Source organism: Artibeus jamaicensis, unplaced genomic scaffold (genome assembly GCF_021234435.1).
Source record: "Artibeus jamaicensis isolate MK-2021 breed Jamaican fruit bat unplaced genomic scaffold, CSHL_Jam_final contig_233, whole genome shotgun sequence".
NCBI classification, from domain to species: domain Eukaryota; kingdom Metazoa; phylum Chordata; class Mammalia; order Chiroptera; family Phyllostomidae; genus Artibeus; species Artibeus jamaicensis.
Genome location: NW_026521486.1, coordinates 41,456,665 through 41,471,557, shown reverse-complemented (window position 1 = coordinate 41,471,557; position 14,893 = coordinate 41,456,665). Strand labels below are relative to the sequence as shown.

General features: G+C 39.6%; 1 protein-coding gene across 1 annotated transcript in view; it reads left to right on the top strand.

Moving 5' to 3' along the window:
• The window catches only part of SLC2A13 (solute carrier family 2 member 13), a 281,336-nt gene that overhangs the window by 27,881 nt on the left and 238,562 nt on the right, over positions 1 to 14,893 (top strand). Inside the window, exon 2 of the mRNA XM_037139707.2 lies at positions 13,965 to 14,124. Coding sequence (XP_036995602.2) covers positions 13,965 to 14,124 — 160 coding nt within the window. The remainder of the gene's footprint in view (positions 1 to 13,964; positions 14,125 to 14,893) is intronic.

The window sequence follows — 14,893 nt, the reverse complement described above, 5'->3', positions numbered from 1 at the left end:
GCATCTTTATGATGGATTATTATTGCTCATTTTCATCTTCATTCTACCTCTAGACCACAGTGGGGCATTTCTCATACTGAATGTTCATTAGGCGAAGTCGTAAGGGCTGAAAGCTTTTGCTACTCTGTTGTTTTATAAAAAAAGCGTATGTTAATTGTTTGACCAGAGGCTCATGTAATACTCAGTTTTTCCTGTAGAGTAGTACTATTTTAGGTAAGCAAGACTGGAAGAAATGTCTATGGGTTTGTTTTATGGCTGGCTTTGGGGCCATTAACTGAACATCACACTGAGCGCAGCTTGTCTTCCCACTCACTGCTTTATATAGCATGAGATGCAGGCTGAAAGTTTTCTGGCCAGGCCTCTTAACTGGAGACCGTGGTTGTAGGGACTTACAGTTACTTCACTTCAGTAACTATTTAATGTCAAATGTCTGTGTTTAGGTACATCCATTAGACAGCTCCATTTAATCTGGCGTGTATGCCCCTGTGCTTTCCTAAATTGTTTTTAACGTGTACGGTTCCTAAAACCCTTTGGAAAAGTGGGCCGTGTACCAATACCTGTGGAGAGACTTTCTGGGTATCCATAAGCATAGATACTCAGATCAGGTAGTCTTGCCGTTAGTAGCTGGTGTGACGTTGGGTATTTTGTTCTCATTCGGGCTTCTTGGTCTGTAGCTACTTGTAAAATGGGGCTAACAATGGCTATTTCGAAGTGCAATTGTGAGAATTAAAAAGAAAGCATGTACGTAAAATCTGGCTCATAGTAGGCATTCAAGAAGTTGTTATTGTACATCTTCTAGTTCACCTTGTCTCTATTGTGGTTAAATTTTGTAATATAGGATCAAAATTAAATATTCCTCTTAAAATTATTTGGCTCTTTGGGTTACTTCAGGTTACATTTTAGAAATTATAAAGTGTCTGAGCCATATAGAATTTTTATAGAATCCTGATAGTATAAATGGTCAGGTTTTAAGGGGTAGCAGAGAAATATGAGTACATTAATAAAATAGCCAGAAGGCTCTACAGTAGCCCCCCCGTTATCTACAGTGATGTGTTCCAAGACCCCCAGTGTATGCCTGAACCCATGGGTAGCACAAACCATGTCAATATCTACCTATATCTGTATCTGTATCTTTGTATCTGTATATGTATATCTGCATCTATATCTATATCTGTATCTATACCTATATATACACGTGTCTATATCTGTATCTGTATATCTGTATCTGTATATACACACACTATGTTCTTTCCTATACATACATACCTATGATAAAATTTAAGTTATTAATTAGGCATTAGGCACAGTAAGAGATTAATAGCAGTAACAAGTAACAAAGTAGAATAACAATTGTAACAATTATTACAGCAACACTGTAAATTATATCATTGTGGCATTGTTAAGTCAAATGAGGTCATGTGACTACAGATGAGGCGATACTGGGGCCTTCCATTTGATAACTGCAGTGGCTACTAGTGGGTGGGGAGCGTATCTCGGTGGAGAGTGTGGAGACTCTGACAAAGGGATGATCTAGGTTCCAGGTGGGGTGGAGGGGGAGAGTCCCAGACTCTATCACATTACTCATAATGACACTCAATTTGAAACTTATGAATTGTTTATTTCCGAATTTTTCTGTTTAATATTTTTTGACTGTGGTCAGCTGCAGGTAATTGAAACCACAGACAGCAAAACCCCAGATGAGGTGGGACTACTGTATAATTATTGTATAATCTCAGCAATTTATTTTCATGTGGATAATCCGCTTTTGAATCCTACCTTGGACTAGAGTTACCTTCATTTTTGTTTGTCTCACTTAAATATTAGTAATCCATTTCATAATCGTTTAGCTAGCTTGTGTTCTTTTTAAGATTGAGTTGTAACTTCCTGGTATCATGTGTATACACCATACGTAATATTTGCTAAGTGAATTATATTACGAACAAAAAATAAGGGATTGTTTTGTCATTTAGTTATGATTATATCAGTGTTTAGTTTTTAAAGTGTTTATTTTAAGGAAAAGGTTAATTTTTCTTTGAGACCGTTCTGTAGTGAAGTTTATTTTAGTAAGTTCTGATTTAATTAGTTAACCATGTAAGTGTAGGTTTTTGAAGAATTTCTAGTAATACAACTAATGATTTACCAGTATCCCTCCTGTGCTTCTCACCACTAACACGTCAGTATTTTATGACAGCCTCAAATAGCATCCCTGATGGAATATTAAGAGTCTTGATTAAGTATTTTATTGTATTCTGATGGAGACTTAATATGCTGCAATATTACTCTGAGATATAAGTGGCTTATATAATGGATTCTTATTCTGGTGATTTAATCAAGTGGGAAGCGGTGGGACCCTTCCTGGGAGTGAGGTTCTCTCGATCATGAGAAACACTTGCACGGTGGGGATCTGTTAGACTTTTTGAGAATTATTGTCATTCTTATTCTTTCCTTCCTCCTTTCATCAATAAATACTCCATGCTAGGTATTTTTACTTAGGAAGAAACACATCAAAATCACATTTATTATTTACTTTTGAAATGTATATGTTAAAAATTTAAGGTCTTCCTGTTGTGAGAAATGGACTGATATTTTAAAGTATATTTATAATTGATACTGAAGATTTTTAAAATTCAAAGTCCCCTGGAGAAAATAACCCAATATTTAATATATTATCTAAGCATTAATATTTAGTTTTACCCAAAGGGAAAAAATAGTTCATGAAATTACATAGTCATTGTTTCCCTGAGATAAGCTGAATACAACAGAGTGAAGTCAAGTCTTCGACATTTTTGGAATTATACAACTTAGTTAGTCTGTCCTCTCTGACTTTCTTGGGGTCTTCTTTCAGGGATGAATAGCCCAGGCTTGGTCGTCCAGATGGACGTGTGTTGCTGTCATCCTTTCATCGCTATGGCAATGGTGCAATTAGTGGGAATTTGCTGGCAAACTCCTGGGTGAGAGGGTTTTGCTGTACTGACTTGGAAGTGAAAAAAATGAGACCCTTTTCGTAAGGGCTGTGTGCTCTGAATAGAAATAGCAGCAGCTTTCCCCTCCCCAGTTTTACACTAATGTAGATGAAGACAATATGCTTCAGTGGATTGTCGGCAGGGATAGTTCCTTGTTCTCCTGCCCATCAGAGGCAAAACAAACCTAGGTTTCAAGTAAGTAGCGAAGAACGTTGTTTGTGAAAGTTCTGGAAAGTGGTCTTGGAGCTGAGCTTTCATTCTGTCTTTTAGCTTTAAAATAGAAATGTCACAAATAGTAGAGCACTCAATGTACAAAACTTCATCGGGAGAGTTTGTCGTTGTCGAAATGTACAGCTGTGTCTCGTTTCTTTAGAAATATCTCTATAACAGAACATGTAAAATAGATACCTGGAAAATGGTAGTTATATATGCCTGTTGCTTGCCTTTCTCATCACTGGGAGGCTAAGTTTCTAAGAGTGGCATCGAGCCCTATTTATAGGCATCTTGCGTATCACCTTTCGTAAATGTTAAGGATCCTAATACTCTCTTTAGACCTTATAAGAAACAGTCTTGGAAAAGGTTAATGTTTCACCGTGAATGACACCTACCATTTCAAAGGATCAACTAAACAACCTTTGAGTTATGTATATGTTCCTGGTATACTGAAGAACAAAATGTCAAATTTGCTTTGTTTATTAAAATAAATGTGACTGTATACTAAAGGGAACCTAAAGATTTTCCCCTCTCTCCTTCACCCCATTCCCTTTTGTCATCAGAGAGACCTGGCTTTCCTGCAGCCCGATGACATAGGACCAGAGCCCCTAGGAGCAGGCTTTGTGTTTCATGTTATTGTGGCTCGTTCTCATTCTTACCAAAGCTTTTTAGCAAGTGTTTCAGTTCCTGCGTCAAAAGTATCTTGGAAAATAAGTGCTTAAAGTATACATGTAGAAAATAATTCCATGCTTTAGAGTACTAAAAGGAAATGGGAGTTAACTTGGCTGTGTTACTTATCAAACATTTACAGTTTTGATATAGATGCCCTGGAGTACCATGGATTATTAGAGAAAAGCATGGAAAATTATGTTGTGTGTCATTGTAGATCTTAAAAAATGAGACCTTTTCCTGTTCATTTTTACCTGGTAATGGTTTTATTCCTTATGCTAATTTTTAAATGTAACCCGCACAGAGATCCTCATATACTCTAGATGGAAAGGTAATTAAAATTAGAAGAGGCCGAGAAAGATATTATCAGTTGGTCGGTGGTTTAGATGATTTTTACCACTTTACAGAACTCAAAGGCCCAGGTCACTTCAACTACCTTTTAGAGACACAGGAAATCATCCGTAGAGATCTCTGCTAGTGAAAATGGACGTTATGTTGCTCTGTGATTCTTTGCCTCTTTGAACGTTAAGAATATTAAGTAGAGAAAATTTTTAAATGATTATTCAGGCATGACGTTCTAACCAGGTAAAATGTTTATCCATTGTTACCAAGTTCTGGAACAGAAAAAGACCAACTGATGCCTTGAAGTGATGCTTTGTCAGGCAAGCCAAGAGGGTCTATCCGTGGAGCTCCGGCAGTTTCGTTACTGGGAAACGGGACAGGAGAGGAGCCAGGGAGCACTCACTGGTTTCCTCACTCAGGTTTTTGCAGTCCAGACTAAGTTTTTTCTGAGCGGTTTATATTGAAAATTCCCTGTCCTTTAAGCTGTTGGTGGTGTTAATCTAGGTGTTTTTAGAGTTTATTTCAAAAATAGTTTGAGTTTCGTAGATTCTGATATTTACCCATTGATTGCAACAGGATTTTCTAATGCTGTTGGTTGTGAGATCGTGTGATTTGTCAAGATATAAAATGCTTGGATCACAAGCATTTTTTCCCAGCTGTCTGCAGCTGTTGCTCTGTGGCATTTCATATTGCCTGGTGGTTGTTATGGTGCAGATAAGCTGGGATTTTCTTGCTGCCCCCTACCCCAAAAATCATTTAGTTAAGTGTGCAAAGCAGGATGTCTCTAGCTATCACTACCTACTACCCCTGGGCCTATTTATTTACTTTATAATGGTTTCTTTTTCAAAAATATCTTTTATTAGTTTAATTTCTTTTGCTCTCCATTCTTGGACAGCATCTGAAATTGATGTTCCATGCTTTCTCCAATTTTACCCAGCTTTATTTTTGTCATTTACTGCCTCCAATTGGTATTTACTTATATGCTTATTAACATATTCTGTTAATTTTTAGTAGTCTTGCCATCCTTCCTTACCCTGCCCATTTCCCTGTTAAATTTCAGTCACTCCATTGCCTTTTCAGTTAAGCCAATTTCCTCGTTGTGACTGTCTGTTCCTGCTTTTTAGGCAAGACTAGGCCTCATATTATACAGCTTAAAAGTATTTTGTGGGGGGGTGGGAGGCGGAGATGTGTGTGTGTTACATTCCTATATTACTTCACTATGTTAATATTTCCTGTAATAGTTTCTTCTGTTTTACTTCTCAATTCTTTATATCTATTGCATAAGAATTTCTGCAACCAAATTCTAGCTCTGGGCTAGAAACATATACATGTTTCTTGTATATTCTGTCTATACCTATTCGATTACAACCTGTATTCCGGTGATGCGTAGGCCTTTAGCTCCTGTTTAGGTCCCCATTGTTGTCCTTAAACATTTACCTCTAGGTGTCACATAGAGCTAAATATGACAAAGCACCAGTTATGTTCCTGTTTGCTGAATTTACTGCCTTGAGGAAAATGTATTGATTTCTTATTAACCTGTCTGCATTCCATTTGTCAGGTATGAAAACATACCGCTTCTGCTTTTGTGGCATTTCATACAGCTGTTTTTCCCTTCTGACCTCTAAGTGCTGTTCCAAGGACTTTTTCTTACATATCTATTAATTTCTTCACTTGCCATCTCCGCCTGTCAAGAGAATCCTTCGTCCTCTGTCCTTCTCCTGCCCTCCTCATCTGTGGGTTCTGGGAATGCCACTTCTCTTCATCCGAACACTAGAATAGTATGTTGTCACGTAAGACGATCTTTATTACAGAGGTGCCAAACTGCAAGGATCCAGGTTGTTTTACTTGGCTACATAGGGAAGGACCTAGTTTGGATGTTTTCTTTAGTCTACAGAGCATGTTGTACCTTCATCCGAATGTAGTCAACTTAGTACCTTGTATCTTACACCTTATTTGGCATCTAGTTTATGGAAGAAATTTGAAACCCCTTTTTGAGGAAAAACTATTTAAAGAGAAGAAAAATATTCCTAACATAATAAGTTAAAACTACAGACTTACGGAAAAAACACTGCAAGTTATAACCAAATTTTAATAGTGGGTGTCTATGGATAGTGTGGTTTTTATTTACCTTGTTTCTTACCTGTGGTTTCCAAATTTTCCCTAATGAATCATGTTTTTAGTATAAAACCCAGTCAATTAACAATAAGTTCAAAAGGTGTGGTTTTGTGTATACATCCCATAGGTCTAATCAATAAGGTGCGTGCTTGACACTTCGGTAGGTTGTATTTCAGAAGCTATGTGAGATACACTCATGAATGAGCATGTAATCTTGCTTGGAGAAATAATGTGATGCAGACTCTACTGAGAAGTTACCAGTAAAAAAGGACGTGGGCGGGTCAGTAGACTATTCTTAAGTAAATGTAAATGTCATTTGGGCCGCGAGATGCTGCACTGAATTGAAATGCTGACGATGCGCCCGCAAGGCTCTGCTAAGAGCTTTTGAACACCACGGCGTTGTCCCCGTAGGTGGAAGCTTTCTTACAGCCTGGCTGTTCTGTTACAGGCAGGCATTTTGTGTTGTGTGTATTTTCCTCACTTGGGGGCTTATTGCTCTTTGAAGTTACTCAGCAGGTTTTGTGAGTGCCTTAGGCCTTACTCTTAGAAAAAAATCAAAACTGAATCCTAGAGTGTTAGCAGCCTGGAAACCGTACCTACTTGACTTCAGAAGAATGCAGACACACCTGTCTTTGTCAGGACAGCAAAACAAACAAATACGGTGAGGGACCCTGTTTGTTTGGACAGAATCTCTCTTTAGTACAGCTCTTCCTTTAGAGATCGTAGAGCAATAGTTTACAAAATGAAATTAGGACATCATAATCCTTCTTGTTCAAGAAGCATTATTATTAAAAGGTGGCTTCATGTGCTTCTGGGAAGCTAATTAGTCGCTGCCTGGGTTATCATGCTGAGAGGCTGCTGTGATTCATGGGTATTTACTCATCGTAACAGGACTTTCTAATACTATTTGGTTATGAAGTTATTTATACTTCTGACTCTGGGGTTTAGAAGGGTCTCCAGCGGTTTTTGTAACCCAGCGTATGCACCAAAAAGGTTTTGTGCTCTGTGTGCTGAATCAGTGTGGCAGCAGGGGATTGTGTGAACCCAGTTTCACTGTGTGGCCTGAGGGGCTGCTTTTTGATGAAACTCTTGACTAACTGAAACTCTTCACTAAACATGCTAGTGAGTTTTCATTGATGTGTAGACCTCTTTATTCTGTAAGAAACAAACTTTTATTGACTCAGATTTTTAAACAATATTCAGAAACAGTACCAACACAGCTTTTCTTGTGGTCCTGTTTACTCTAATATGTCTTTACCAGGAACTTGTAACACAATTTCCCTTAAGCTAATTTTAATTCACGAGTTTAGTATAGATGGTTAAGAATGTGTTCTTTCTTTATCAGACATGTGTTTTATTTGATTAATGATTGCCGTAGGGGGAGGAAAATTTTTTTCTATCCTTCCAGGTTCTTCTGGCTGGCCCAATAGTTAAATCACCACAAAAAGATTAACAAGAGAAAATACATGTAACTACATACATATGTATAGGAGCCCCACACACATGAGAAAGGCAGACACCACACACACAGGAGAGGTTCAGAGACAGATCAGATGAGGTCTGTATGGCATTCAGAGCTCAGGACGAGGCAAGATGCCTTAGGGTCTCAGAGGGGAGGAAGGTCATTTAAAGGACGGTGAGAATAACAGTTCAGTGCCATGCCCTATTGTTAAGTCGTAGAAAGTTATGTCTGGCAATAACTCATTGTGTGCAGGGCCCCTAATTTAAATTCTTGAAAGGGAGAAAAAGGTAAACATTTCTCTTGAACCCTCAGGGTCTCGGTTGCCTCCCGCTCAAAATAATTTACATGCTGAGTGGCTCCTCTTGGGGAAGCTTGTTCTGAACCCCTTCACTGGAGTAGGGAAGACATCAAAAGCTCTTCACCCATCTGCTAAAATTTAAATATCAGTAATCGTATCCATTTGTGAAACACGTAATTCTTAATTTGGGGGAGTCTCATACAACATTAAGTGTCCTTTTTAGAACAGTGAGTTTTGTTTAGGGACAGAATTTCATGTGTTTCTCTAAAGTAGAAAGGAGATTTTGGGGTGAAATAGCTTAATGTCCAGGATTTTTCAAAACTGGCCTTATTTGGAAAGCCACACGTGTTTTGCGTGGGTGGTTTTATTGAGAGCAGCCAGGGCAGCAGGCCTGTAACATTTGCCTATGGAACAGATGTAAGTATAGTGACCCCAGGTCTGCTACTCTTCCTGATCATCAGCATTCGTATAGTTCTCCTTTTTCATAAAGTTTTGTGGGTTTAAACTCATCAAGCTCAAAATATATAATTGATCACATTTAGTTCTCAGTGTTCTGAGTAATTCATCTGAGCTCCTCAACATGACACCTGGTGGCAGTAAATACATAGCTGGTGGGAGGAGCAGAGGAGTTTGGACCCTCCTGCTGCTACAAGTTCATGTGCGCTAGCTAAGGAAACAGGGCCAAACGAAAATGTATTTGGGGATTTACACAGGGTCACATTCTAAAGAGAGGCATGATACCCTGTCCTGGAGTGGCAGTTACAAAGATTAGCGGACTTAAATCTGTGGGACCCACTCTGACATTAATTTGCTATGATACGACTTTCTGAATATCTTTTCTTGCCTGCCTGTCTAAGGCTGGGTTTCTTTACTTCCCTGGAGGGATAATGAATATCTGTCCCACCTATTAATAGGATGACCTTACATAATAATTAGAACGGTAACATAAAAGGGAATACCTGTATTCAAGAGTAAGGTAGATGCTTGCTGGTTGCTTGTGCTCAGTTTCTTTCTTCAGAAGTTCCTTAAATGTTGCAGTTTTTCCGGACTCAGCTCTAGGCATTCTTCTGTACCCATTTTTGTGAGATCTCCATTTCCATGGTTTCAGTTATGGGCACTAGCCACAAAAATGCATCTTTTGGTCTCTAGATACTTGTATAGCTCCCAAACCCTGCCTAGCCCAGCCTCAGTTGGGAGTTGCATTGTAATCCAAACCCTACCTAGCCCAGTCTCAGTTGGGAGTTGCGTTGTAATCCAGCCACTAATAGTAGTTGAAAAGTAATACTACTCTTGGGTTTTGAATAATATAATAGCATGTAGGTTACAGTTCAGCAATATTTCTTTTTTTGTTAATCCTTTTGTGAGGACATGCTTATTGATTTTTAGAGAGAGGGGATGGAGGAGAGAGGAAAGAAACATTGTAATGAGAGAGACATCAGTGGGTTGCCTCTTGCATGTGTCTGTAGCTGGGATGGAATCCACAACATAGGCATGTGCCCTGATCAGGAATTGAACCTGTGACCTTTTGGTTTACCAACGAAACTCCAGCCAACTGAGCCACACTGGCCAGGGCAGCAGTCTTTCTTAAAACCTGCTCTCTCTCACCCCTCCCCCAATCAAGCCTTAGTCAGTTGCTTTGTTCAGGCTCCCAGTTTTTCCCATTTCTGAACCAGAGCCTTACACACAACACTCTGCAGTCTGCTTTCATTTGAACTTTTCCCACAAACCAGAACTTTGCCCCATGTTTTCTTCTCCATCTTTTTCCTCTTGTCTGTCATGATAGCAGCTCAAGAACTAGGCTAACAAAGACCAAATTTTCCCTGAGGATGAAGGAGAAGTTGGTTATTTTGGCAGAGACCCTTACTGAGTGGGAGAAGAGAAGGAGGCCGGAAACATTCACGTATAAATGATCTTTATTCCCAGCATACGTACAGAGTGGTCTACTTGCTTTCTACTTGTATATTTCACAGAGCACCTCCTTCTCAGCCCGTCTACACTTGACCTTTGGTCCACCCAAACTTGCTTCTCCTCCCCTCCCCTATCCCTTGTCTTTGTATGAAGTACCCATCAGCTTCCTAGCAGTTTATGTTGGACATCTGTACATCGTCCGTGAATATGCCTCACCTCATCCTTCCCATTCCATCCTCTCTTTAGTTCAATACACAATATACAATTCCAGGGTCTCTCCTTTTCACTCCATTTCCAGTGCTGTCACTGTGCTCATTACACTGCTCATTTCTCCCCTGCGGTCAGTTTCCCCTACTCTGACCAAAATGATCCTTTAAAACGTGGATCCGATTGTGACTCTTCCTCCTTTACATTATGCAAAGTCTTCTTAGTACCAAACCCTTAATATAGCTTCAACGATTCTGTACTGTCTGGTTGGTCTCTGCCCACGTCACCAGAAATAGTCGCCCTCAACAGGATGCTGTTCTTCCTGCCTTAAGGCCTTTGTCTGAGCTGGTCTGATGTCTAAAGTATCTCTCACCCTGCACTCCCACCTCCCTGTTAGCTTGCTCATTCACTTGGTCTCGGCTTAAATATAACCTCAACCTAGGCTTTTCTGATTCCTCCTCCAGTCTTTTTGCCATTGGCTCATTTCCCCCACACTCACCCTTTGGTAAGACCCATCACACTTGGAATGCAGTTACTTGCTCAAACACATTTGTCTAAGCCGACCCTCAGGACAGAAGGCATGTCTTCTGTCATAGCAGTCCATCCCCAGTGCTTAGCACAGTGCCCAGCTCAGACCAGTATTTAGTGGGCGCTCGCTGATAAATGGATGCAGCTTCTATGACTTGTGCCCGGTAAGCCTCCCCCACCTCATTCCTACGCATGTTCTGCCTCACACTTTCTATGCGCCCATTGAGAAAACCCTGTGTGATTTCGTGTTTTTGTAAGCTCATGCTCTTTTCTGCAGAATTGTCTGCTCAGCCCTTCCTAGCTATCACCCAGTCACCACCATCAGTGCACAGCTCTGTCAGCATCAAAAGAGGTTGCAGTGTGTCTAGCAGTCCTGGGACCCTTACCATGCTATTGTCAAATTTTTGACTGCATCTTTTTTAATAGGGTTTGTGCATTGCTTCCTTACTATTTTCATAATCCAAGCACCTAACACAGGTCAAACTGAATCAGAAAAGTCGGAATGCCTCCTATCTAGTGATACAATAATAACAATAGAAATACTACTGATATCACCGACTGCTTTCTGTAGGCTTGACACAATTTTAAGTACACAATTTTGAGTTATTCATTAACTCATTGAGTTCTCCCCACTTCAATGGATGAGTCACTTTTGTTTTTTTCTGTTATATAGATCAGGAATGGGGGACCCAGAAAGGTTAAGTAACTTGTCCAGACTTAACCAGCCGGTGCGTGGCAAAGGCTGGAATTCAAACCCACTGGTTCCGGAGCCCGCCCCCATCGTGGCGGCCGGTCATGTAGTCTAGTGCTTTCACACCTGGGTTCTGGGATCTCACTGCCCGGTTCCCATTCCAGTTCGTCCACTTCCTTCCTCACTGTGAGGCCTGAGGTAAAGTCCTTCTTGGCAAGGTGGCAATAATTATATGTCCTTTAAAGGAATGTTCTGAGGGTTACACATAATAGTTTGTGGGAAGCAATCTAATCGAATGTAGGAAGTTGTAGCAGTGTTAAGTCCATGGGAGCACTCATTAGATCTTTCCTGGTTCTTTCCTACTCTGAATCCAGGGAGTCTGTCTTTTTACACTTCTTCAGTCTTTTCCTTCTGCATTTATCTGTTACTTTTCAATATTGTGCTGTTTATCTTTAATAGTGAACCTTTCCAAGGGCCTGGGGACACCTCTGCATTTGCGACCTAGTGAATTCTATGGGCTTTGTGACAAACACCTGCTGCCTAAAGCCACGGTCCCGATTTCCGTGGGGCCATCTGTGAGCTGGATGGCTGAGCACAAACCTCTGGCTAAGGAGAGGGACTGGATTCTTGTTTGCAGCCAGACCGAAGAAGAAAAAGAAATCCAAACAATCAGTTACTGTTGTCTGAATTTTTAAAGTTTAATCATAAAAGAACTAAAAATAAGAAGGTCAACATTTGCTGCAAATGTTTCCTCTTTCCAAGTTAGATGAAGGCCATTTTAGGGCGGTCTCTGCTGGTAAATTAATTAGCAGTCAGATGGAAGTTGTTAGCTCCTTAGGTGCTGATTTAAATGTGAAGACTATACTTTGTTTATTAACACACGCTTATTTTGAAACTCATAAAACCATAAGATGGTTTTCACATTGCCGTATATGGGCAGGAACAGTGTGTGTAGTTCTCAGACGTACTGGCCTGAGTTGTGCTCGAACCTTGTAACTGCTTACCAGTAGTTACGCAGCAATACAGTGAATATTCCAGAAGCAAACATGTGTTACTTACATAAATCCTATTTTTCTGTACATTTATTTATTTGCTTTACTCAAAGATAGAACAAAGCAAATAAAAATTCAAAGTAGGTGGAATTAGAGATGATGGTAGCATCCACGAGAGAGTTTATTTCACAGAGTAAATACCGTGACGTCTAAAACACTTGGTATTGGTGGGCCTCTCTGATTGCCTACACAAAGGGGGCACATGAGACCGCCATGTGATTTATGGAGCCAGTGAAAAGCACGAGTCAGTTACTGGAAGCCCAACTACTGCAGTTACAGAGATTGGAGGGAGACATCTCTTGTCCGGATTGTGGTAAATAGCACCTTCAACGAACGCTTGCCCAGAACACACAGCAACAGATTTCTTCATGCTGCTCCTTTCAGTACAGGATACTTTTTGCATTATGCAGACCAGTTCATTAAAAGCCATTGTAGATGGGTCTATTATACAACCCATTGGTGTTCTGATTTAATTTAGGGATTGATTTTAATATCTACAGATATAAAAAGGCTAAATATTCTTAGTTAACCCCGCTTAGCTTTTTTTACCTTCCTGAACTGTTTGTATACATTGATTAGTTACTAGTTTTAGGTTAAAAGTTGGAAGCCGACTGGGCAGTGAGCTAGATATGACCAGTGAGGCCTGAGTTTCTTTTAGAAATAATTTCGGGTTGGCTCAAAATTGTGGACTATGGAACTGTAGTTTTATAAATACATGGAGAGTGTCAGGGTCACCTGGAGCATTTTTAAAAGACAGGCTCATCTCCCAACTCCAAAGTTTTCTTTTTAAGTTTGGATGGATGAGGTGAGGGCATCTTTATTTGGGGAAAAAAAAAGCTGCTTAAGTGATTGTAGTGATAATAAAGTTTGAGAACTGCTACCGTAGATCGTGCTGCACTGATTTTAAGTGGAAATATGTGTTAACCATAAAGCTCTCTATTTCATAGTTAAGATCATTCATTTTTGAAAACTGTAAATTTTCACAATACCATTTACTGTGACCTATTTCTGAAATGTACATCTGGACAATTGAATAAGGTGATTTGATGTATGGATTTCTCATTGGTGAACTGATTAGGAGTTTTGGTGTGTCGGCTGGACATGATGACTTTGAATAGTTAATATTCTGGAGCAATTTTTTATTCTCACCGTTGTCTGATTACATTTCCATACAGACTAAAAATATTTCATTAATTCTATCTGGGAAGCATCTTCCTATTTTTAGTCCTCAAGAAATTATAAAGCATACTGATATGCATTTTAAAGTTATCTGAGATCTCTAGAGGTATTTCATTTACAAGCTTTCAAGTGATAACATGAAAAATGGTACTCAGAGATTGGTATCTCCCGCACATCTTTACTTATCTGTAGTTGTCACTAGTTAGAAGAAGAATCTTTAATTAAGTGGTAAATGTTTGTTTAAAGTGGAACACCAGTGTGTGTCTTAGTCTGCCATTAATGTTTATAACAACAGCAGTGTTGAGTCTTACATGCACTTTTCGTTGTCTCTCTGCAGGCATCGCCTCTATGACAGTGCCAGTGTACATCGCCGAGGTCTCACCCCCCAATTTAAGAGGCCGATTGGTCACCGTCAACACCCTCTTCATCACGGGAGGGCAGTTCTTTGCAAGCGTTGTTGATGGAGCCTTCAGTTATCTCCAAAAGGATGGGTGGAGGTCTGTAAATAGTTTTCTGTTTAATTCTCAAATATATCATGATTTGGGGGAATGGGAGAAAACTGAGAAGTGATAGGGAAAACATAACTGGGTATTTTGATTCACTAGACCTTATTTATAACTGGGTAGGTAGCATTCAGCAAAATTCAAAGTAGACAAGAAGTATGTATTCATTTTAGTGATAGACCAGTACCTACCACTGAGAATTGATATTTACGGGCTTTTTTTAAAGCTTTTAGGTGACATTTCTCACACTGTGTGAATTATTTTGCAATATTTGTTTAAAAATGAATGCAGCAACAAATACGCGTGGAGTTCTTGAATTATATCAGTGATTGACAGGCTGTTTCTGAACTGCAGATAAAATTAACATCCTCTTCGGATTTAGGGGGCTGCATTGTGATCTTAGTGAAAGAAAACACAGTCTTTAAAGCTTTAGCTACACTGTATAAAAAGATAGTAATACATATTAATTGACAATACACAAATTAGCCTGGCCAGTGTGACTCAGTTGGGCTTCATCCTGCAAACTGAAGAGTCACCCGTTTGATTCCTGGTCAGGGCACATGCCTGGGTTGCAGGTTCAGTCTCTGGTCCAGGGTTGGGGTGCATGTGGAAGGCAGCTAGTTGAGGTTTCTCTCTCGCTGCAGTGTTTCTCTCTCTTCTTTTTCTCCCTCCCTTTTCATCTCTCTAAAATTCTTGATCACTATTTGGTTGATTTTGAATCCAAAGAAATGCGAAAATGTTTTTAAAACTGCTTTTAAATTTT